This window comes from Perkinsus marinus (genome assembly GCF_000006405.1).
Source record: "Perkinsus marinus ATCC 50983 genomic scaffold scf_1104296944404, whole genome shotgun sequence".
NCBI classification, from domain to species: domain Eukaryota; phylum Perkinsozoa; order Perkinsida; family Perkinsidae; genus Perkinsus; species Perkinsus marinus.
In genome coordinates this window covers 173,219-197,213 of record NW_003211409.1, presented here as the reverse complement: position 1 = coordinate 197,213, position 23,995 = coordinate 173,219, and the positions used below count along the sequence as shown (strand labels likewise).

At 48.9% G+C, this 23,995-nt stretch overlaps 8 protein-coding genes across 8 annotated transcripts; 1 reads left to right on the top strand and 7 right to left on the bottom strand.

The window, feature by feature from the left end:
• Pmar_PMAR001071 (acyl transferase, putative) lies at positions 1-2,223 on the bottom strand (the record flags this gene model as incomplete). Its single annotated transcript, XM_002780433.1, has 16 exons — positions 1-68; positions 113-196; positions 239-339; positions 383-471; positions 523-594; positions 707-777; positions 828-894; positions 946-1,019; positions 1,066-1,120; positions 1,167-1,239; positions 1,288-1,385; positions 1,491-1,651; positions 1,694-1,768; positions 1,815-1,949; positions 1,991-2,118; positions 2,169-2,223. Coding segments are annotated over 16 exons (1,406 nt in total), but the record flags the coding sequence as incomplete, so codon positions are not given.
• A 1,133-nt stretch (positions 2,224-3,356) lies between these two features.
• Pmar_PMAR001070 (Pb-reticulocyte binding protein, putative) lies at positions 3,357-8,499 on the top strand (the record flags this gene model as incomplete). The annotated part of the gene is made up of 22 exons (XM_002780432.1): positions 3,357-3,391; positions 3,463-3,530; positions 3,579-3,702; positions 3,750-3,889; positions 3,948-4,009; positions 4,056-4,145; positions 4,197-4,268; positions 4,317-5,482; positions 5,528-5,648; positions 5,698-5,803; positions 5,849-5,982; positions 6,028-6,138; positions 6,186-6,932; positions 6,982-7,186; positions 7,234-7,352; positions 7,398-7,480; positions 7,532-7,676; positions 7,726-7,779; positions 7,823-7,922; positions 7,972-8,171; positions 8,223-8,304; positions 8,354-8,499. The coding sequence occupies 22 exons, from the start codon at positions 3,357-3,359 to the stop codon at positions 8,497-8,499; spliced, it is 4,110 nt and encodes a 1,369-aa protein (XP_002780478.1).
• Positions 8,500-8,577: 78 nt separating this feature from the next.
• Positions 8,578-9,837, bottom strand: Pmar_PMAR001069 (conserved hypothetical protein; the record flags this gene model as incomplete). The annotated part of the gene is made up of 1 exon (XM_002780431.1): positions 8,578-9,837. The coding sequence occupies exon 1, from the start codon at positions 9,811-9,813 to the stop codon at positions 8,578-8,580; it is 1,236 nt and encodes a 411-aa protein (XP_002780477.1). The 5' UTR covers positions 9,814-9,837.
• Positions 9,838-10,627: 790 nt separating this feature from the next.
• On the bottom strand, positions 10,628-11,567 carry Pmar_PMAR001068 (conserved hypothetical protein; the record flags this gene model as incomplete). Its single annotated transcript, XM_002780430.1, has 4 exons — positions 10,628-10,748; positions 11,016-11,114; positions 11,275-11,398; positions 11,441-11,567. 4 exons carry the CDS (start codon positions 11,565-11,567, stop codon positions 10,628-10,630), a joined length of 471 nt encoding a protein of 156 aa, XP_002780476.1.
• A 442-nt stretch (positions 11,568-12,009) lies between these two features.
• On the bottom strand, positions 12,010-13,309 carry Pmar_PMAR001067 (conserved hypothetical protein; the record flags this gene model as incomplete). Its single annotated transcript, XM_002780429.1, has 7 exons — positions 12,010-12,154; positions 12,200-12,296; positions 12,345-12,436; positions 12,481-12,612; positions 12,828-12,974; positions 13,020-13,141; positions 13,187-13,309. The coding sequence occupies 7 exons, from the start codon at positions 13,307-13,309 to the stop codon at positions 12,010-12,012; spliced, it is 858 nt and encodes a 285-aa protein (XP_002780475.1).
• A 246-nt stretch (positions 13,310-13,555) lies between these two features.
• Positions 13,556-15,754, bottom strand: Pmar_PMAR001066 (WD repeat-containing protein crb3, putative; the record flags this gene model as incomplete). The annotated part of the gene is made up of 11 exons (XM_002780428.1): positions 13,556-13,681; positions 13,732-13,845; positions 13,951-14,277; positions 14,324-14,406; positions 14,455-14,530; positions 14,579-14,747; positions 14,893-15,095; positions 15,145-15,259; positions 15,311-15,396; positions 15,440-15,613; positions 15,662-15,754. The coding sequence occupies 11 exons, from the start codon at positions 15,752-15,754 to the stop codon at positions 13,556-13,558; spliced, it is 1,566 nt and encodes a 521-aa protein (XP_002780474.1).
• Positions 15,755-16,132: 378 nt separating this feature from the next.
• Positions 16,133-20,721, bottom strand: Pmar_PMAR001065 (hypothetical protein; the record flags this gene model as incomplete). Its single annotated transcript, XM_002780427.1, has 23 exons — positions 16,133-16,226; positions 16,275-16,407; positions 16,501-16,623; positions 16,744-16,793; positions 16,841-16,959; positions 17,005-17,411; positions 17,463-17,578; positions 17,623-17,750; positions 17,799-17,847; positions 17,900-17,975; positions 18,026-18,106; positions 18,154-18,381; positions 18,693-18,845; positions 18,900-18,978; positions 19,024-19,108; positions 19,341-19,404; positions 19,448-19,599; positions 19,641-19,726; positions 19,796-19,997; positions 20,161-20,283; positions 20,336-20,420; positions 20,467-20,561; positions 20,611-20,721. 23 exons carry the CDS (start codon positions 20,719-20,721, stop codon positions 16,179-16,181), a joined length of 2,793 nt encoding a protein of 930 aa, XP_002780473.1. The 3' UTR covers positions 16,133-16,178.
• A 234-nt stretch (positions 20,722-20,955) lies between these two features.
• On the bottom strand, positions 20,956-21,616 carry Pmar_PMAR001064 (hypothetical protein; the record flags this gene model as incomplete). The annotated part of the gene is made up of 5 exons (XM_002780426.1): positions 20,956-21,006; positions 21,056-21,156; positions 21,203-21,362; positions 21,407-21,500; positions 21,552-21,616. 5 exons carry the CDS (start codon positions 21,614-21,616, stop codon positions 20,956-20,958), a joined length of 471 nt encoding a protein of 156 aa, XP_002780472.1.
• Positions 21,617-23,995: the final 2,379 nt, after the last annotated feature.

The window sequence follows — 23,995 nt, the reverse complement described above, 5'->3', positions numbered from 1 at the left end:
ACCAAAGTGTAGAATGGCAACCCGAAGGGTATCATAGAAACGTACTCGTGCAAGACACCAGAGAAGACCTGAGCGATAACAAATAAAACTGCTAACATCACCAAGTACTTACGAAACACAGCATTCCAGCAGCATCCTGTGAACACCCCAATCTCCTCAGTGGAACGTACATATGACGAAGTATGAAATAATGAACCTGTCGAATGCTGCTGAATTTCAATCCAATATTTAGTCGTACAGGAAGATTCCATTTCTGCCAGTATTCTCTGAAGCTCACTGAGTTCCACCAGTCGAGGTAAAACTCGCGGTCACCAAATCTGGTCAATTCTGCCAGAATATCTAAAGAGGGAAATTACCAAACCTATACCGCTCGCTCGCCTACTCAGCCAAGTATGAAAGAGTGTGAAGAACATCAACAACCAACAGTAGAGGTTCGGTACTGCCAGCTTCAATATTCGTTCCGCGAGTATCCTGTCCATAACAACAACCTAGTATCAACCAAAACAACATGCAGTGCCTTACAAAGCGCTTTGATGCCAACTTTGGGATTCCTTCAGCATTATCCGTGCATTGACAAGTATAGGCAACATATACCTACAACACATCTCCTCGCGAATTTAACGATGATAGCAATGATACTGCTACACGTTTATCAGCATGCACAATGTACGCCGCACTAGTAGAGTTACGGAAAGTGATAACTTACTGTTGCATGATGATGAGTTGCAATGCCAGACAGAATAACAACAGGGCTGTGTACTTCAACAGGCGCATCCACTGAGGATACCAAACTCATAGCTACGATCAGGCGGAGGTGTGGTACTCACATTACGACGAGGATAACGAGGATACCACAACTGGTAACACAAAGTTGGATAAGAAATGTACAAGTACCTATACTCGAGCACAATTCACTATGACTGCTGCTGATGAACTGTGTATTACATGTCCTTCATAGAGAGGCAACGTGGGTACTTCTTTGCTATCTCCAACGTCTCCTTCTCATCACCAAGAAGCATCTGAAATTTGCCACACTAGAGGGAAAATGTGACACGGTAGTACTACCTCCAACCTGTTAGTCTTGATAGACCAGAAAAGATCATGGCAAACATGCCAGTAACTGAGTAGACAAACATCCGCGTTATACTCATCAAGTTGAGACTTACCTCCCTATCTTCATTGCATAGGTGACCGAACAGCACAGCAAGGCCATAGCGAGAAGGCCGTGTGGTGATGTAGCTGAAGGAAGAGGCGTGAGTGATTGCCATAGCCAGAGGTGACCCCTACCTTCAATGGTATATAGTGGTCCGAGAAGGACTGCTAATAACACGAATAACTGCAGGGTGTTCGCCAAATGACGGTCTTTCTGCTGAGGAGCAATGTACCTACAGTGTGATGATTCCTCGTCGTACCACACCCACCTCAACTTGGCGCAATCGGTATACAGAGGGTCCATGGAAGTTAATCATACACGGTCATCATCCTAGTACCTTTCTATGATATAGCTGAGGGCAGGGCAGCACAAGACAAGTGCAAGTGTGTAGACTAGGGGTAAATGATGCCGCAGGTTGTCAATAGAAAGATACGCCCAAGGCCGTAACAATATACCGTACTTGATAAGATTCTCCAACACCAATCGAAGGTTCAGTGCCTAACCCCATAATCCAACCCTCAACAGGAAGGATCATCTCACCAATAACAGGAGGCCCATAAGGTTCACTATACCACGGTAATTAATGCCCTTCGCACTCATGCCAAGGAGAGGTACCTATACGGGAAGTGATAACACTCAACTGTCACCACTCCCGACACACATTGCATTTCCTGTTCACAACTCGACCAAGTGGATGTGAACGTCTGAGTCGACGGAGTTCTTTCTCATGCTGAGCCTCCTTCTCATCTTCGCCTTTACTAACGGCCGCTTTGGTGTCCTTCTGATGGCGATGTAACTGAGCTTAGACTCAGGGAATTGACAATATACTCCGTCTACCTGTTTAGGCATCTTTTCTGCATCACTCTGGTAAATGCTGCTAACTTGACGGAAAGTGCCAGCCCGTTCGACTTCAATTCGCTCGAGCTTCTTCTTGGAATCCTCATGAAGTTCTATCGATTTTTTACCTGATCGTGAGAAGACATAGTCCTCGGGTGGACAGTCTGCCCTTCGTCACCTTGGTCGGACATTCCTTTCAAGGTATCGGCAGCGTTGGAGAAAAAACTGGACATGAAGCGCCACACTAAGACCGATCACCAGTGTTGGTAAATATGGTCGGTTCGCTCAGCTGAGGTCAAGCGTTTTCTCACCAACTCTAGGAGCTTACATACGATTTAGTGCAGAATTGTACAGTAACGAGTGAGAAGTCTCAAAACTTCCTCGGAATTTTCATATTGTCACAAACACCTGCATAAGATCATCTTCCACTTCATACACGACTGGTACTAATAATATCAACGATTTCACTATGAATTTTAGGGGTCGAAGCTTTGTCGCTAGAAATGCGCCGACGCATAACACAACAATTTCTCCAAACCGGAATATTCCTAATCCAAAGAGAGCGCGCCATGGAGATACATCAATAAATCGTTTAGGAATAATTTACGCAAGCGTTTTGAGCATAGTACCCCTGGGAAAAGGTGCAGTTTACTCCTAGAGTTTAAGCAACGCCTTGAGTAGGCGATCCGTTATCCTCATATCTTTGGTCGTCGCCCGCCCGACCGTTTTGCTCTATACTAACTCGTAGCAGCATGATCAATTAAGCAAGATTAAGGTCTGATTTCTCTCCTATGGTTGTGTTGAACGATGATCTCGACAACTCCCCCAACACGACTAACGAGTCCGTAATGGCCAATGAGCATACCGTCACTCGTACGACTCTAGTTCTATAACCCAACCACTTATTTAGCCACCAAGGAATGGAGGCAATTCCGAATGTTTACCTTATCCGGAAGACCCGCCACATTTGGTTTCGACTGAGCAACCCGAATCGGGCACATCCGATCATTGAAGTGGAAAGGCCACCAACAATAGGGGAGACCATTTTTTCCGAAAGCGTCTTTGGTAACCGAAGTTCGGTTTCGACGAGGTTTGGATTTTTCTCATGAGTTTTCCTATAAGATCTGTCCTTCATACGTGCCGGATTAGGCCAACAGGTATAAGTCATCGTTTTTTTTCGAGCAGCCTTCCAAGGACCTCGCACGAAACCACCAACCCGAATCGATCATCATGGCGCGCGCTGAATCAAAATTGCGATCGTCGCAAGATCGTGATCGGATTAGTGAACACGTGACGAGCACTGATAGCAACGGATTCATTTCAGCTATTACTACTTTAATTCTTACTCGCTCTACGCCGCCTTACCATGGCCGTACTGCGAACTACTATTACTACTATTCTGTAAGGCCGATTGTGCTTCCCCGATGAAATCTCCTGTTTCCCTCACGACCGTTGACTTCTCCCCTGTTCAGGTCTTTGTCATCGGGTCTGGCCCTACTCGCTCCGGAGAAAGTCATCACTACCAAAGTGATTCCTCAGAGTGAGCACACCTTCCACCCTGAGGCCTTATTGATGCTCCGTGTGGCAGATGTGACCAGTTCCTTGATCCAAGCTTTGCAAGGCGCCGAGTCCAACCTCAACGCCATTGAGAACGACCAGCGATGGGCAACTTGTCAGGCGAACCAGAGAGATTGGAACTGTCAGAGAGTTCGGTAGGTGGTAGATGCTATTTCGACCAGTACAACGGTGTTTCATTCAGATGGGAAGCTCTGAAGGTATTATCTAAGGACCAAGTAGACGTGGCCATCCTCATTCAAAAAGCCTTCGATACCGTGATGGCTGTCACCAAGGGTATCAATGGCCGTCAGAAGGATGTAGATGATCTTAAGGATGCTCTCAGTAAGTCACTATGCCCTTCGATGTCTTAATCAAGTATTATTTCCTTCGCTCCGCTCAGATGGTCCCGATGGGCTCGTACAGAGGGCTAAGACAGTTGCTGACGGTATTCTCCATACAAAGGTGTGCCCCTTCAGCAGCCCATAGCCTTTGTACCGATACTTTTCAGTCTACCATTCATGACCAAGCCGAAGCGGTCAGCACTCAAGTGAAGAATCTCGCAGATCAGCTCAAGGCCGAGACGACCATGGTGCAGGAGGTGAGATCAGGAAGATCCTGACTGAGCTGACCTCAACGTCTCCTTCCTCAGCAAGTGGAGACGAAACTTAAGAACCTCAACGCGGCCAGTGCGAAGCTCATGAACGACCAGATGGGTCTGGAAGTAAGCCCTTGAGTATTTGCTAGTAACCTCTTATGGTGCTTGTCTCAGATGAAAGCACTTCAAACTAGTGCCGAGACGGTTAACGCTGAAGAGGCTAGTATCGCCCAACAGGCTACTCAGAATGCTAATCAGACAAATGCTGAAATCGAACAGACCCGCACTGAAGTGTCGGACTTCTCTGCGAGTGTCCGTGATGAATTCGATAAGCTCGGACAGAGCCTTGACGACGAGGAGGATACCATCAAGGCGGAGGAGCAGGATAGCAAGCAGAAAGATAGAGATCTGAAGCACACGGTCAAGGCAGATCTGCAAGCTAGTGTTCACGCTATGCAAGAGAAAGCCGAGAATTATCTCAGCGGAGTTCAGAAGCAACTCGATGACAAGTTGGCCACTACCTCTAAGGAGTTGGAAGCTCACAGAGAACAGAGTTTGGAAGCATCTGAGAAGGAACAGAGAGCAACAAACGATGAAATTATCAACGAACTGAACGGGATTAACTCCAAGGTTGACAGACTGCATGAGCAAGCCAAGGGAGATGTGAATGCTCTGGAGAAGAAGAACAATGCTACTTTGGAGAGCATTAAAAGCTCTCAAGAGAGGACTTTGAAGGACGTTCAGAGAACTACTGATGAGAATGCTGCCGGGGTGAATGCTCTCGATGAGGAAGCCAAAGCAGTCAGGGCCGAATCTGAGGCTGAGCTCAATCAGGCCAAGTTGAGCCACGCGCAGGACTTTAAAGACCTGCAGGGTAGCGTAGCGGCTGCCCAGCGGAACATGGCGAAGGACGCCTCGGCTCAGTTCGATAAGGCAAACCAGGAAATCGCGGCACGAGGGGCTGAGGCTAAACAGAAGGGTGCGCAGGATTCCAAAGAGTTGGATGCCCAGATTAACAGCCTAAAAGTCTACACTGCGAGAGGTGGCAAGAAGAACGCTGAAGGTCTCGGAGATGCTATCACTGAAGTCGACCAAATGAAGAACCTCCTGGGTGGTATGATCAAATCTGGCGGTGACTCGAACGACCTACGAAGGCAGATGGTCGAGAGTATGTTCGATTCGGAGCTGCGCGACACTGAACAGACCAAGAACGATATGGCCAGTAATGCGGCGAAGCGAGACCATGCACTTAGTCGATCCCTCTCGAGGGAGATGAGTGAAGCCAATAAGCTCCGTCACGAGGAGATGCGCAAGGCACGAGACTCTCAGGACAATGCAGTGTAAGATTGGATGTCCTCATGGGCAGCTATCACTTGCACTCTCAGGAACAAGCTGCAGCAACGACAGATCTTGAACAGCCAGAAGTCTCAAGGTGACATGAGAAGGCTCGGCTTGGCCGTGGAGGAGCTCGAGGGAGGCGTTGAAGAGCAGAAGAATGCGGGGGACGTAACCAGAACTGCTCCGAACGAAAAGGCATTCCGCGGTATTGTCTCAGAATCTGGCCCAATGGATAAGCCGAGTCGACGCGGCTTCTGAGGACTCTATGAACAACCTTGCATCACAGATAAATTCCTCGAAGGCCTTGGAAAAGAGCGAAATTGGTCAGCAATTAGTTTCCCACCAGCGCGTCTGATCGGTCATTTTAGATGGTGTTCGAGACAAGATGGCATCTGACTACGCTACCCTCACTGACGAGGAGAAGTCTGCCATTGGAAGCAAAAAACAGAAGATCATGACTGCATTCACTTCTGATCTCTCGGACGCTCAGGCCAAGACACATGTGAGTTTATAATTGTATGTTTTGATCGATATCGCCTTTCTATAGGACACCATGAACAGACTCCAGAGCAGTGCTGATAGACAGAAGCAGTTGCTAGCCAATGATCGTATTGATGTCGATAAGCTCCTCAAGGAAACTGAGGAGTTTGAGACCACGGTGAGTGTCGGGCCATGAACAGTTGCGGAGTAGCTGTCGTTGTCCAGGGCAAATCTGATTTCGATCAACTGGAGTCGGCTCTTGCACAGAAGACAGATGACGCCAATATACAGCGTCAGCAGAAGATCAATGAAGTGCAGGAGAGCGAGACTAAGGAAATGGACAACTTCAAGAGTCGTATGACGGACATTATCAAGAAAGCCTCAGCAGCGACCGAGGCCAGCGGGGACAAACAGTTCCAGTTACAGAAGCAAGCCTTAGATAAGCTGGCGAGCCAACTCCACGCTCAAAGTGCTGAGAGCGAGAAAGTGCAGGACTTGGCTAAGAAAGAGGCTGAGAGGTTTAGCGCTGATGCGAAGCGTTTCAACGAGCGCATGGGGAAGGCCAAGGATGCATTGAGTGGCGAGAGCAAAAAACAATTTGATGATTTACGCAACTTCAAGAACAAGGTGAACACCTGGTCGACTGATTTAAAGAAGGACTTGGCCAAGGGAGAAAAGGTCATCGGCCAGGCCATGCATGACATTCCAAAGGCAACTGCGGAAAAGACCAGCCGCATGAAGGAGGACATCAGCAAGATGGAAGAGAACACTCGAGGAACTGTATCGACTTTTGCTAAGAACTTCGAGAGTATGAGGAGTGCCATTAACCAACACCGTGATGAGCAGAACGCGAGACGAGCTCGGGCTGTAATTGCACTGAACGAGGCGATCCTGGCTGGCAAGACAGGCCTGTTGGAGCAGCTCGTCGGCTCACAGCTGAGCAATGCTGAGGGCACTAAGGAGATGAGCAAGGTGCGTTGTGGGGAGTTGGTGAATGGCAAATCAGTTTCTTCAATTTCAGCTACTGGCTAGCCTGGCCGGCGACCTTGGCCTGGTGAAGGCTGAGGGAGGCGGGAAGCTCCACGATATCATGCATGAAGTCCTGCATCTCGGCACTAACACTGGTGGCCTCTACAAGCACATGCAGACTGGCTTGAGCAAGGAGATGTCCGCACTGGATCACCAACGACGAATCGATGCTATGCAGAATGAAGATGCTATTCACGGTGAGTTGAAGGAGGGATGGTACTTGGTGTGATAAGTGCCTTTGCAGGATATGCTCTCATGGACGGCAGACGACTGAGCGGTTTGGGTAACCAGGTCTCGTCGATGCTCTCGGATTTCCATAAGGATTCCTCTATGGCTAACTTGGCCCTTGCTGGTGACAAAAAGGTATACACTATAGTGCATTGTGGATCGATGCATCGCTCATTATAGGACGTCTATGCTCTCGGAAGCCTTATCCAGGGTATGGGAGCTGACTCTAGGCTCGAGCTCACCAAGATGCTCCACAAGATAGAGTAAGTTACTACAAGCGTTGACTAAGGCGTCGTCGGATTGGTGCTTGCTAGGTCGGGCGAGAGTACGATGCTCCAAGAGCTGGCTAGTCACCGAGATGTTGACTTTAAGAAGATCTCCTCGGTGAAGGATGTCGTGCAAGCCTTTGTGAAGGTCATCGAAGGCTATCTCGCCCATTCCCGGCTTGGTTTCGATGACGTAAGCAGTGGAGTCATCTCCTATCTCGGTCATTGCATTTTCTGTGCAGGTTCATTCGAAAATCGACGCCTTTAGAGTATATCTGAACGGCAAACTGCGAAGGGTGGGTCGTTCGTCTCTGACTGACAACGGAACGTGTCTCTCAGGCTGATGTGAATATGCTCCTCATGTCACACCAAGCAAAGGAGGCCTTGAGGAAGGCTCAGAGCAAGCAGCAGGTTCTTGAACACAGGATGGAGGATGTTGGTGAGTACATTGAGTCGTTTTATGGGCTGTCATTGTTATGTGAGCTCAGGGAAGAAGCTGAAGAAGGATCTCTCTGACTTCCAGGAGGAACACACTGATATGGAACAGCGTCATGAGAACGAGTACACTGAGCTGCAGAACGAGGTCAAGGAAAAGACTCATGAGTTGATGAACAAGCAGAGGAATATGACGGCCCAGATCAAAGAAATGATGAGGGAAGAAGATCAATTCATGGAAGCTAAACTTACGGTAGGTGCTTGCCTTACAGACGGAGTAGTTTTATGTTTCCTTCTTTCACAGGAAGTCCGCAACAAGATCCGCGCGAGTAAACCTCCGGAGCATGCTGTGAGTGCCCCTCCTACAGGCGTCAAGGATATCGCTGGTGAGAACATATGCTCTATGGAACTGTTGGGTGATTCTTCCTATCTCAGAATCTCCCGATGCTGCCAGTAGCGGTTGGTGGGCCAGCTTCCTCTCTCGAGGCAGTCCTTCAAGAATTACCAACAATAAGATCGCTGCTCCAATCGATAAAGCTAAACTCGCTGACACGAAAGCGCATGATCCGAGTAGCAGATAAGTTCATCACCGCATCACCATGTGATCATCCAATACGATGTTATACCAAGCCTCTTTTGAATTGTGTTAGTGGGGTGGGTTAAAACTCGAGGAAAGCAACAGTTAAAACCCATACAGAAACTGGATCAGAAATAACACGACATAACCATGTATTCACATTAGCAACTTTCACTCTAACCACATCGGGACCATTGAGGTCACAGCCTAGGGCCTTCACATCTTCTGCAGAAGCAACAGCAATCACTCCATCGGACCCGTTAGCATGCAGGAATTCCTTCATGGAGTGTATCAGAGTCTCACTGCGGCTCAAGCGGAGACCGAAAGGAGGGTTCGTTATCATCGTGACTGGCGCACCGCCGTAAAGACGAGAAAGCTTAGTCCAGTCGAAGGCTTGCAAAGGGACTTGGGCCATGCCACAGAAGCCGATGAGAGGCTCTAGATTGTACCGGGCGAAGTCTATCATTCTCGTGTCCTTGTCGAAGCCAACGATACACGGGTCAGTGGAGTTGAAGCGAATCTCAGAGTCCTCCTCTTTGATCGTCCTTCGCCATTCCTCTTCGTCGAAGCCATTCCCTATGGTACACGTCTGGAAGGCCTCTGATGGCGCTAAGAGTTCCCCATCTGATGCAGCGCGATATGCAGGATTGAAATACTGTGCTGGCACCTTCAGCGATCGCATTAGATATTCCAGTATAATGGTTCCACATCCACAGAAAGGATCAATAACGGGCCACTTGCCCGCAGAGGCGAGCGAAACCATCGCAGCAGCGAGAGTTTCGTTCATTGGTGCTACGCCTTGTTTTCTACGCAGTCCTCGAATGTGGAGGCTCTTGTCGCCATCACCAGCATAAACGCGGAAGAAGCCTCCTTTGTCTGCCAGTAGCAATAGACGTACTTGATAATCATCCCATTGGACTCGAGCATCATATCGCCTCGTAAGAATGTCAGCCCATCGTCTTGGTATATCATCGATAGCGTAGAAATCCTCCCGCCTCGCTGAGTTGCGGATGGAGATCGCCACCATATTGCCCCTCAGGGAGGGAGGGTAGTCGATATTCTCTAGAAAGGAGTGAAGAGCATCGTCATAGAACCCATGGTTGAGATGTACACTCCCAATCTCTCGCCATATATGAGTGACTAACCGCGATGTATAATGCAATCTATATACGTCTCGAGGGCAGAGGCTACCCGATACGGTCACGGCACACGAGAAGGGCCTCTCAGTCACAAAAGGTCGTCCTCGGCCGAGTATTGACAAAACTTCTTTCTCCAGCAGGCGTTCTAGTCCGCTAATACAACGTAGCAGCAAACGCATGGCAACTAATAAAGAAAAGGTTGCCCCTTGAAACGCAACAATCTCGACTTCTATAAGCAATGGTGGTGAGTATGGCATGAGCAGTAGAGGTGTTCTTGATCGACGGCCTGTGAGGTCATAAACTCTTCCGCCATAATAAAGGAGGACTGCGTAATGATTTGCACCAGCGAATGGTCACAACGTCAAGGATCAACCGCGTAATAATAAAGCACCAACATTTCCGAACCCAAGACGTGGGTCACTTCTCGGGCAGCAAGAGACGATGCCGATCGAGTTGGTCTAGGAGCACTATTGTGAGGTCCGTAATCGACATCTAGCTATGTCTAGGCGTGAGGAGTAGGAGGCTGGTGACCTCAACCAGTCCGTTACTCGGTAGCCATTTTTGCCTTCCCTTGGTATCGAGCAACATAACTGCTACCAAACCAAATGTGGCGCACATGTAAGGGATCTACTGTAAACTCTCTGAACAACCGATGAAAACTACTCTACTTGCTTCAGAACAGGTCACGTCTCAGCTCCTACTCTATCCCGTCCCGTGTGGCCGAGTCGGCAACAGCTACTCATGTTTCAATGGACAAGCCACCTCGGTGGAAGACTGAGGCATACAAGCTGATACGACTGGAGGGAACTCCCTACCATTAGAGTGGCATTACTAGTACTACTATTACTACTACTACTACTACTACTACTACTACTACTACTACTACTACTACAACACCACGCCTTTGATGATGACAACTTACAGACTATTATACTACCACATAGAATTGTACTGAGCAACATCAGCACGAACATGCTTCAAATTATCACCAAGTCAGCCAGCTGCCTCGCCAGCCTGCAGTTTGGCTATCATTGCAGGGCCCTTCTCGTGGAACTGGAAGTACTGCATACCTCCTATCTGTCGATGTTTCGACTTGTCACGACTTAGTATGTACCTGTCATATACGCAAACTAGAAACTCTCTAATCATACAGAATCTTATAGGATACTGAACATATACTCCAATATTGCTCTTTATTGGAGAACAGTATTGGAATATATGTTCGGATTCTTTTGCTAAGCTCAGGACCTCCCTCCCTACGATATGGACAATTACACACGATTTATGGTGGAAATGTACAAAATAGTGTATTTTCATATTGTCACCAAGACACCTAGTTGAAGGTACATATGAATATTTCCAGCCCTGTCCGGCAACGTACATGCCCCAAGCAACATAGAGAGCTCCGCATACAACAAGGCCAGTGCCCAGCATCCTGTTACGACCACCCTGCCAGTTGGCTGTAGATAGAATAAGAGATCTGAACATCCGAGTCAATAAGTGAATCGGTCAGAAGCTCACAAGCACGGGTTGAGCTGCTAACCCAGAATATTCAACCGAGCGGTACCACGGTACATGAATGAGCCACAATAGAGGTACCGCTATGAACGTGTGAGGCATCATCGAATAGTGCGACTCACTTGGTGCCACCGAATGATAGTGCGTCCCATGAGCTCTCGACATAAGCTGTTATCTCATCCCCAGGCTGCAAGGTCCGATCTATTACGCCCCACTTCTTTTGAAAGTTCGGCACTAGTGGAGTGACTGACATACACCCGGGTTCGATTCCCAGGACCTCCATTTTACATTGCTTACTCATCCAGTTCTTGAAGTGAGCGTTCTCAAGGCCCCATCCGGCTGGATTCTGTCTGATCTCATGACCGGGTAGTGACGAGCAGGGAGGGTCAAAGTTGCACCTCGGTGGATCTGCCATCATCCGGTGTTGGGATATAAGTTCGTTCTCCTCAGCTGAGCTTAGGAGCTTCCTCACTAATTATAGAAGTTCACACACGACTTGAGGTAGAAGTGTCGATAAGAATTGCCCGAATTTCCTCATGTCGTCGCTAACATCCGTGCGCATTTTCTCACACTGCCATCACCAACATCAAACCATCGACTGGAAGAGCTCTACTACGTCTACTAACATCACTTCTTTTAACCCCCTCATCCTTCTCAGGCCAGCTTACCTATGCTGAAATCACAATCAGGCATCTCCACTTCATTTCCATCGAGATCAGTCGTAGTTGTACCTTCGATAAAAATCACAAGCGAACACGTCCCAACACTGAATTCTCTGTGGTAGTCCCAGCACCTACTCTCCATAGAATTTTTCATACCAATTTTTTTTCAATTTTGAAATTATAACGCGAGCACAACTAAAGCGAGGTCAAAAGGCAACACCAATACGCGTCCATACAACCGTACGTACGTGCCACCCGTGTGGGGATAGGGACAGTGCTGCTATCAGCTGGTACACAAACTTGCGGGGGGAACTCCTCCAACAACCAGAAGTTGTGCGTTCTGATAAAGTGCACTCTACAGCGGTAATCATATAACCCACACCACCTATAGAAATCCGACCCTTGCACGAGATCGGCTTTTTCGGGGTTCTTCGTCGCGACCTGCGGTTTCGGATTCACCCTTTCCGGATTCTGGTCCACTTCTGAACATTCCGAGCTGCTCCTCACTAGCATAGCAATCGTATTATTACCAAGCGTTGAGACGATCGTAGTGGAGTTCCTCACAGAGAGGAAGAACTTGTCCTTGAACACTGACCGAGCAATAAGGCCACAAGGGTAGAGCCTTAGGACACACATCAGAAGTCAGAGCAGGAGTCGCTTGCTTACACTCTTCTATCGATTTCACCAAACCTGGCAGGCTCATCATCAGCGGTCTTCCAATCCGTACAGGTGTCCACATCCCCAGCCAACATAGTACTGCCCTTCTTCAGCTGAGCCGTGTTCACTGATGTGATGTACCTTGCATCAGACACTCCTCCAGAGAGACGGCCAAAGTCTCAATGTATCACATAAAACACGATGGATTTATACTCGGTGTGAACTTGTCAGTTCGCCCGTTGATATTTCTCTTTTATCAAATGTAGTTCGGGTCCCCTCTGCCCTTCTTTCGATGTGTTACTTTCAATTTCCCCTCGATATGTATAACACATTCTATTAGTTCAACTAGAGCTTACAATCGATGATTCTGATAGACCCTGCCCAGTCGGTAGTAGACATATACAGGGGCCTCCATCTCGCTTTGAACTATCGTCCTCATAGTGACAACTCCGTTAGCATCGCCAGGAATAGACGTATAGTCCAACTCTATTTCGCGTATCGCGCTGAAGCCAGAACGTTCACTATACTAGAGAGTCTCTTAATACTACTTTGCCGAGATCAGCAGTGCCAGGCCGTATGCAATACAAATGCCTCCGAATATGAACACACAAGTAGCGGCCCTAACGACTGTCAACAACGGCACTGTGCCCGTCAAGGTTTGCTGTAGCACCTACTAGTACGAGTTCCTCATCAACCAAGATGATGTCGAACCTACGTCCTGTTTGGCCCTTTCCCAACAGCTGGCCTCCCGTGGTGCCTCTACAACAGTCTCCTGGTCCGGGTCCTCCGCCAGGATATCCTCAGTGGGTTCATCCGGGGGCTCTGCTGAGCCCGACATCGCCCAGAGATTCGACTTAGGTAAGATGTGCCTTCGACTCCGAGTTGATGATGAGGCCTCATGATGGCCAACCACAGCGGCCTGCGATGCTCTATCAGACATGCTAGTAGACACTACGGAGGAGACATAGTGCACAGCTCGAAAGTGCGCTGTGACTTTTCGCGCGCCACAAAATTAATCTTGACTGTCATAGAAACACAAACAACTCGTAAGCAGTGGGAACGTTGACGTGTCGGTAAACTTTTATTATGGTAAACTCTTCTTCTTCTTCTTTTTAATCGACTTATTCGCTGCTTTACGTTTAGGACGAACTGGCCGCTCCACTGTTGCTACTTTCGGGCCCGCCTCAGGCTCCTTAGTACTTTCCACGGCCTACAGTCAAAAACGCGCTCGCCCTCATGAACACTATGGGGAAACCCTACCGCCTCCATCACAACTGGAGGTATCACTACTCCTGACTCAGCGGGAGCTGGAGGACTGGACGAACTAGTGCTTTGCTGGTAGAGGGTATAGGCGACGTTCTGCCACTTGTCTCTCTGAATAAAATCGTTGAGAGGAAAAGATCAGAAAAGATCATCACTGAGAGGAAACATACTCGCTAGACCAACACATTCATTGTGTTGCTGCAAGATAATGCTTACCACTTCGTTCGCTTTGGTCACTGCATCGTCACAAGCAGATGAGGCAAAGACGTCCTCAAGGAGACCATAAGTGAGGCACGATACAGGGGACTGCTTCCTCTCCCTTTCCAAGTCAATTTCGAATACATCTTCGATCGACGCGCTCTTCTTAGAGTCCACTTTACGTGAGGGGACAGGGACGGTCTCGAGTTCATCCACCGGAGTAAGCACTCGCTGGAGTGCTTGAAAGCGGGGAGCAATAGAACCCATAGACTGCCCCACTAGATCCACACGAGACAGCATGGTTAGTCCACAAGGAGGTTGAAGACTCAGCTGCGCCGTAGATATCTGACGACCAACCTTCTCTTGATAACGTAGCGACATGGCCATTCACCTGTTTGATTGTCTGTCCACTGAAGACGTCCCAAACACGCAAGCCGTCTGCTGCAACGCTGACGACCCGACTACCGTCGATGCCTATCAAGCCATAATAAAAAATGATAGTAGTGGAGCTGCTGCACTTACTGCATCCCAAACCGACTAGGCCCGACTCATGGGAGCCTGTGAGGACGCTAGTCTCCTTACTCTCAAAGTCAATGACCTACCATCAAGACTTGTCGCCTGTCACGTCGGTCCACCCCGTGCCTACGTGGACTCGGCCATCATCACCACCAGCATAGAGGGGGTCTCGAAGACTTAGAGCGATGTGCTTAACAGGGGTGGGGAGGTTGAAGGTAGCGACTTGTCGACCGCTACCTCCCGGGATGAACTCCCATACCTTCACACTCCCATCGGCAGATCCCGACGTGATAAGGATCCTAGCATCGAACAGCAATCGTCGTCCGCATAGCGGAAAACCATTTTAGGGATTTTATATATAAAAATCTCCGCTGAACACCACCAGCACTGCTATGCTTCGAGTGATGACGGATTGCAAAACTGTGAGGGAAAGCCTCAGCCTACTTGGACGGCTCAGAGAGGTGGCTGCTGGTCCAAACTTCTTGCAGTATTTTCAACGCGTTCACTGGTAAGGTGTGACCACGGAAAACGCGTGCCGGCGATGGTGTTCCGCTGAGATGCAACCGAAGAGGGATCACCCTCACACACAGCACCAATGGCTTACCTCCCCCTCCCCCAGAGGTGATCAGACTGGACAATGTGAATACCTGGAGCGGAAACAGCAACTCCCCTCCTAGACATGCTGTTTCCACATACCTTCACCGTGGTGTCCTGACCGGCCGTTACCAAGAAGGAACCATCGGCTGTAAGACACATCTGAGTGACTCCAGAATAATGGGCCTTCCAAGTCCGCAAGAGTCGACCTGTGCTCCTATAAGGACACAGAATCGCAATGTGAAGGAACAGGACAAGTGCTGCCTACAATTGCCATATATAAATCGTTCCCGAGATACCACCACCGATCAGCAGCTGGGCCGGCCCTTGAGTGAAGAGGAGATTGAGGAGCTTCTGAGGATAGGGAATAGGACATCCGTTATGATCGGACAGTCACCTCTGGAGTGGAGCACTTATAGCACGGGTTGGAAGCCATCCCTCTGAGCGTAGCATCATCGTCATCATCATCGATACCATCGGCAATCTTCCAATAATGTAATAGACCCTTGTTGCTCTGTGCGGCACATATGTAGCCGTCAGCAGTGGGCACTACAGTAGTCGATGTGGAGTCCTGAGAACGGGACTGGCACTGCAGCATAGGAGGATTCAGAGTACTCACCTTCAACTGCCTCACAATAGCGCCAGTGTGAATATCAATTACGAAGATTCCACTACTGCTACCAGCGGTTGGAATCAAGGCCACATCTAGCATTCCTACGTGTCGGGCGCCTGTTTTACTATTATTCCCCGACATGGTATGAGGAAGCACACAACACAAACAATTCTGGGTGATAGAAGAACCTCTCATGAAGAAGGAGAAAGAACCCAACGGCTTCATTCCACTCTCGAAGTGAACTTCTGCGGATCCTCAAACTTCCAAGAAAAAACGCGCCGAGCCAACTATGAATAACTGACGCCCGTACAGTGACCGAGCATCATCTAGCAAATCCTAAGAGGAGGGATGAATGATTATATCTATCCTCTTAAATCGTTCACGGAATGAGGTAAGGGATGAATTGGTAAACAACCCAACAAGAGCAACAACAAGACCAATAAACGTTGGAAGAAACCATACATAATGCAAGAAACGTATTAGGTTGGTACGTGATAGTAATAGTCCTAGAGCTACTATAAGGCTATGTGCTGCTCCGGAAAGCCCTGCTGCCCATAACACTAAGGAGTACCTGACGACAGCGTACGTAATATGGATGAACACAAAGAAGCTGCCTCACCCTGTTGGCCAACGTATCCTCCATCTCAAACTCATCCTCATCATCGTAATCAGGTTCATCCCAATGATTAGCTGACGAGTCATCACCAGCAACCAATGTGGCCGGCGGCAGCAGAGGGATCGAACTGTCGTATCTGAGTAGACTGTGGTGAGATCACTAACATGTACTCGACATTCCACAAGGACTCTCACGCCTCTCTGCCCAGCACTAATCGACCACTGCTTACAGTTCATCATCCTCATCAATAGACATAAGCCTCTGACGCTTAGGTGAGGGCTGATCCAGGTTGGAATTCCGTCGAGGTCGGGGTACATCTGGTACGTGTCCTGGGTGGAATGCTGGCGACGGCCTATAAAGAGATCTAATATCGTACTATCTCGAGCGTAGAGCCGCACAGTAGTAATGAAAACAACCAAAACAACCGAAAAAACACATTATGCATTGAGTAGTAACCATACCCGACACTCACGTGACGATAATGGTTGGGCGATCATGTCCTTCCTTGCCGGAACCATGATCCTGAGAAAAGCATCAGATTATTCCACCAAAGGCACACGCCGTCACACCGTATTGGTCGGGGCATGTAGGGTATTGGCAAAGCCTGCTTTCCGGAGCCCTGGAGTTGCCACCCTCGCATGAGGGTTGTAAGTGATCTCCTCATCAGTAGCACTAGATGAATACCCACCTACAAACAAATGCTCCAGGTCCCATATACACCCACTCTCCTCACCATGGTCGATCTCACCAGCCAAGCTGATCTCAGAGTCATCCGAGGCCCCTGAGGCCGCATCGTCGTCTGCATCGCTGGACACCGGATCCTTCCACATGAACGTAAGCAGCTCCTCAGCAGCTTTCTCCTTGGGCAGTCCAAGAGCTCCAGCAGGTACCATACCCAACACGGCCGACTCCACAGTGCTATCATCAACCTCGGACACATCACTCCATTCACGATAGATCTCGGTGATGAAATGCTGGGAATGTCGGAGGTTGTAGGGTTCAAAGGGGTAAACCGGTTGAAGCCGCTGCGCCAAGTTGATCGATCCAGGTGCCACCGGCATAGAGCTTCGACGCTGGGCCATGACCTTCCTCTCGAACTCCTTCCAATTCAGGTTCTGGAAGTTGAACTCGCTGGCCTCCCTAAGATAAACACACAGTTGACCCAGCAGGGCTCTCCTTGCGCATGCGTACGGATCAGGGCTCGGCGGGATCCCGTCCACTGGTTGGCCCCGATTCATAGAGGCATACTGATGAGCCAATGCCTCCATTATAAGAACCCCTAATGGTTGTGCGCATGGGACCGATGCCTGAACCATCTCTTGTTCAACTCATGCTACCAGGAACGGCTTACCACTGTTCTGGCCAACTGCTGTAGCAGAGGAGGAGCCACAAAGTCGAGCAGCTTGGGCTGGACCGTCAGAGTATACACCAGCGACTTGTGAGAGTTCTTATCGAAAAGAGCTTCTAAAAACTCTGAGCCTGTTTGGAACAAAATCTTCGCTGTGCGCAAGATACCCCAGGACTCACTCTCTTCTGCAGCCCATGCCTGTAGTTTCCAGCACAGCATATAACAGATCTGATCACGAGAATGCCATCACAACCAATCGCCGCTATAGCTCATTCCTCACACTCTGAACGACCACTACTATGAGGACGCAAGTGTCGAAATTGAGCGGCTCCTCCTGTTGCTGTACGAATTCCAACCTACCATAGACTCACTACTCAATATCAGAGACCGAGAATGATAAGCTCACATGAACTTGAGTGTCTGTTGACTGTAAGAGTCAGGGAGGAAGGTAGCGCGACAACAGAAGTTACCGAGGTATTCACCACACCTGTGAGGGAGCACTTTATGGTAGGCAGAAGGTCGACCAAGGCTTACAGTCGTCGCCTAAAGTCATCTCTCATGCCGCTGTTGAGCCCGGTCAAGTGCGGGCGTTTATCCTCATCTCGTAGACTGACCGATCCAGTGCTGTTGCTGTTAGGGCTGCTTGAGGACTGCTGATTCGACCCTTCCACATCGTCCTCAGTAGTCTCTCCATACAATCTCTTCAGGAGGATACATATGAAGGCCTCGGCGTATTTGATATGCAAAGAAGACACATAGTACCTAGAGACCATCTAGCTATGCATCGTGACAAGCAACCTCAAGATCAGGCAAATCCAGCAGACGGTAGTCAACACCGGAATATACCAACAAAAAGGACCAGCGATGAAAATTTCAGCCTTCAGATGAAAGCTGGTGTAGCGAATGCCGCGCACCTAGTGCTAATGCGGATACTTTAGGTCGTACTCCCACACTTGTACGACATAAGGAACGTCTCAAGGTGCTCTTTATTTTAGTTTGTACTACAAGTACGAGAGTATGAGCAGAGGTATTCTTAGTCAAAACAGTCACATCCCTATAACCCACTGACTTACGCTAAGTACTGCACATATTTGGTCTTGTGGGTCCTCAAGACCACCTCCTCGAAATGTCCCAGTACATAAGAAACCAGTCTGTTGTCTTGACCGCTCGGTGCCTCGCCCGCTGCTGCATCGCCACTAGATACACTCAAAGTATTGTGGAAAAACCTAACAAGGAGAGGAGCATCGACACCGGACCTCACAAGCGGTTTCCTGCCCTACCGGAAGCACTCAGTCATAAGCGCATCAAGCCGTTGCGCCATAAGGTCCATGTCCTCTTCCGAACGGGGATTACCCGCGGCTACCGAGAATAGTATACCTCAGTCGGGTCGAGCAAAAGGCCTACCTTCTGTAAAGGCGATATCCCCATCACTGTCGGTCTGAGTCTCGAGGTCCATCTCACAGAGTCTCTCGAAAACGGCCGTCAGAATCTAACAGAGGTTTCTTACTGCGTGAGCACTATATCAATTCATCACAGGAACCGCCAAGTGAGCTAACAAGCCGCTATGGATCTCATAACCTATGTCTCTACACTGGTGCATGCTCATGAAAAGTCCTACCCTCGACATCCATACTTAGTTTACCGACGTATATAAGCGCCAGATAGGGTGTTTTCCGTCGAAAGGCAATTCCAATTTAGGAAGGAAATGCTAATCCCCTTACATTCTTATGTATGAGATGAGGCCTCTTAGCCTTCCTACACAACTTGAAACAGAACCGGGTGTACCTTACAAAATCCCATCAAAAAACATACAGCCCGACTCACTCACATCCTCAGTGTGTCCAGTGGTTTCATCCTGAACGGCATCTTCCTCGCCACAAGCTGACCCATGCTGATCTCAACACGGGGTACTGAGGACCCAGCAACCTCTACCAGGCAATCGGTAATCAGTTCCAGTGCCTCTGTGGTCGGCAGTGGGAACTACAACACTCTATGGCCAGGTCATAACTCCACAAGCTCACATGTTGCACACACTGAACGTAGGAGAAATCTTCAGCAGACATGTCCGATTTCCACTGCACGAAGAAGGACCGACAGTCGTGGTTCTCTGAAATGGGAAACCATAATCATCAGCTCAGTAGTAATCGATTCAGAACCTAACACCATCCTGTATTACCGTTGTATCCCACAAATACAACATTCACTGCATCCACAACCTCCTGGAGTTCCAATGGCTCAGCTCGAGGAGGCTCTCCCAAGTGATGGGCTATCTTACGTGGGTGATACCTCAACAGCTGCAACATGATGTTCTGGTCCTCATCAGACAACAACTCGTTGACATCGTATTCCTTCAACATCTGTCGGCATCTCGCACGGACCTGAGCCCAGCAAAAATCGAGCAGAGGCTAACTGTATGAGGGTTTCAGCGCATAGACAATATGACAGAAACCAACGGGGCAATCAAATCACCCAAAGCGTTTCACGGTCGGTCTCGAGTGTGGCATGAACCCAAGCCAGTCGAGTGGGAAATTGCTACCTTACCGCAGCCAGATCAGGGAAGGTAGCCTTGCCGAGGACCACTCGGACCTTGGCCGTCTTCTTAGCACTACCCTCCACAGTAGGATCCACCAGAAGTATCGCTTCATTAACCAACGCTGATATTACCTAGATGCATAGGGCCACTCGACAGAGGGATCTATTGTTCCCGATACATTACATCAGTGGCATGCTGTATACCAACAGAGGCCCCAGCCGTCAACAGCTCGTTCAGAAGCTGCCTGTTCCGCACGCCGATAGTGTCCCTGAGTACCACCAGTTCCCTATGGCCTTTCTCTACAGTATCCCTACGCTGGGGTAAGCCATGGGAACTGCGTTATGAGTGTGTTCAGGACCTCCTTGCTCCCTCGTTGAACAGCGTTTTTCACCTTAGTACTGGACAACACCTAACCCAGAACTGTCACTAAATGATGAACCCCTCTAGTACCATACTACCTTCTCCAGATCAAATGAACCTGCCTCATCATTGGACACAGCCTCGAAAATATCCTCCAGCTCCGACACGACAGAAGCGGCAGTTACCGCGGAGCTCCGACGGGCCGCCATTATGATAATAAGTCAACTCGATCGCTGCTCTATTTCTAAGGACCGTCTCGATTACTTCCAGAGTGTCGATGACAGCCCATTTGAAGATCTCGACAGACTATTACCCTACTCCAACTCTACAAGCGAGGCACTACTTGCTTTCACAACATATCATGACAACCACATTGCGCACTCAATGAAGCTCACAACAATACCAACATAGACAGCAGAGAAGGTCGAATGTCATCATCGTCATCATGCTGAGTCATCAGTCCTACATTTCTCCTTCAAATTCTTGAACAAGGTCTGAAATATTATCCTCCATGCAAAACTACCATACCACACCTTTTACTACTTCTAGCTGACGATAGGCCTCCGAGGTGGGAATCGACGCCAGCTGGTCTCCACGATAGAACTTATTGTAAACGTCATTACAACCATATACGTTCTCTACACCTGTCGATACAGACAACTCAGTGCAAGACGGGATAACCCTCATTACGTAATAGGTATTTCCTCATGAGCGAATACCCTTCGACATCCATGAGAGGCACAGCGCGATCGCGGCATTTGATGGTGAAGCCCTCGTAAACACCTTTATCAACCCTATTGAAGACTACATACATTCCGAATACTTCAGCATAGCAGGAGTCCTCATTAACCTGAGCGACGGCTATACATAGTCCACAGTGGTAGTAGTGATGACCCTAGGGGCGGCCTCAGCTTCGAGAATCTTTTGGGACCCCTCAGGTCGACGAATCTGGAGCCCACCATAGGAGTAGCAGCCTGTCGTGACGAGACTAATAGGAAGAAGGATGCGACTAGAGGAGAACACTCTACCCTGCACATACCTCATAGTCAGTAAGCCGATGGTGACCATCAGAGTCGCGATACGATGGCGAATAGTAGTGGTCATTGCAAGAACAAGAGATTACTGTGGCACGGGTTCAAGACGAAGCCTATGAGGTCCGAAGGTGCGATTCCATATCCCGCTAGCGATGTTCCTGCGAGAATCTGGTCTAGATACAAAGGCCCAGCTCAGCTCGGTCTTTAGCGACACCGTTCGATCAGTCTAATGAGATCATACAACACGTGGTCCATCGCTCAACCATACCTGCTTAGTACCCCTCGTCAACCCTACTTGCCTCTTCGCCATAGTAGCCTCCGGTACAGGCTACACCCGTCTCGACCTGGCTCTCTTATGCTGTACCCTACAGCAGCAGAAGCAACAGTCCGCTGAGGCACGTCGATCATGGAAATGGAATTAATGACAGCCTTCGCTCTATATACCCCTCCAACAGTAGAGAGCAACTTCCGAACTCCATCGTCGTACCGCGGGAACTCCTCATAGGTCATTAGCTCTCGTATGACATCCCTTTTCCGGTAGCAAATTCCCGTACGACCATAAGCTCATAATCCAGTCCGAACACAGTGTCACAAGGCTTGTGACTAGAGGGATGCTCCTCCGTCAACTCAGCCTTCATGGCTCGCTGGGTCATGACCTTTTGAACACCTGGTACATGCTAACCCTCCCTGACCAACTCCCACCCTTCGACGCATTCATAAGCTTACTATCGAAGGCGGCCTCCGCTGGTCGCCCTGTGACCAGGCCGCTGTGGTGGTTGACAACTTCAATTTCGGTAGTAGTGGGGACAGTGTCGAGCCGATTCGAAGCTGGTACGACAGTCTCCGCATGAGGATTTCATCGAGGACGGTACGTTAGCCTAGAGCCTTCACATGTCATCGATCTCAAAAGTCTCGTGCATGCCCGTTACTGACGCTAGACCCTCTGTCGGTACTGTTCCACATCGCCGCATCTTCTCTGACCCATTCAGCGCATACCTCCTTTACCGTGTTTTCTTCACTCCACGGCAGGGAATATGCATTCCTCGAAGATGTCAGTTCTGTTCCGAACAGAGGATTGACAATTATAATTAGTACCCATCACTACCTGTATATTTCCAATCTCCGCTCAAGGCTCGGAACCTACTGAGTGGCCCGTAGTATCCGACTATATTTCTGCTCTGTTACTATAGGCAGCAGTGATCTCTCCATAGCATATGCCGCAGTGGAGGAGCCACCAACGATGACCAAGGTGTTGTCCCGCAGTGTACCGAACACGGTATTGCACTCTCTGACGAATGGTCATGGACCGGACCTGTAGAATATCCTTCTACCCCGAGCCGTCCGGGGGCTATTCCGATCCACTTCGCGCCCGTACTGCTATCCAAATGAGCTCCTCTGCCATTTGATATCGCAACAACTATTCCCACAATTGTCATCATACGGTATTCACTAATTATCCATCATCCAGCTCCAGCAGTATTGGCTTCCGAATCGGTAGCATGCCGACGGTATGTAGATTGATTGTATTTCCAGAATCAGCATTCATATCGAATCTGATCATGAGGCTTTCGTATTAAGGCAAGATGGTATGTCATCCGAGCTAGGCTAAGATATTTTCCACAAGTAGATGCTCGCAGCCGTTGAATTCGCAGTCGTTCAGCAACCTCTTTCCGATTCTCTGAGACTTCACCTCTGAAATGTGATCTGATTTTTATGAGTTGAATTCTAAATCAGGCAAGAGAATCGTACTAATACGCACAATTACTCTACAACTCATTTCGCAGATGGGAGAATATTCCACAATGTATTCTGTAGTATCTTATCGACTACAGTACTTGAGTGTTGCATAATTCTGAGCTCAGTCACACGGCTCGAAATATGATGGCCTGTTCATTTCTTAATAATCCTCATTTCACCGACGATTGACGTTCGTTTGATTACGTAATGCCTCAAAGACTTAACTCGTTCGAAGCGCTGGAATTTCCAATCGATCGGGTAGGATTTCACCTGCGCGCGTGCAAAAAACCGTGAGCGCTCGAGTTTCCACCTGTACACATGGCCTGCAATATTTCGCGTTCAGTTGCTTGGATCGGGACGACTGTGGCGTCCTTATTCCGCCCTCGAGTAGAATTTGCTTCCCCAACAGTTAGATCACATTCCGCATCTCGCCGTAATTGAGGCTGTGGCATAGTTGCCCCATACCCTGGGTCTCTGGACCAGATGAAGACTTCTTTAGGGCGGCATAGGTGCCCCATACCTTAAGGAAGACATATTTTAGATGGCATAGTTGCCCCATGCCTGGAGACACGGATTGTGCCGAGGCACTGTGCCAAATGGCATAGTTGCACCGCCTGATAAACTGTCTTTTCTAAAGCATAGGAGGCTGATCTGTCCTGTCCAGAGAAATCGATCATATCTTGGAGCGAAATAGTTGCCACTCTCAGAGATG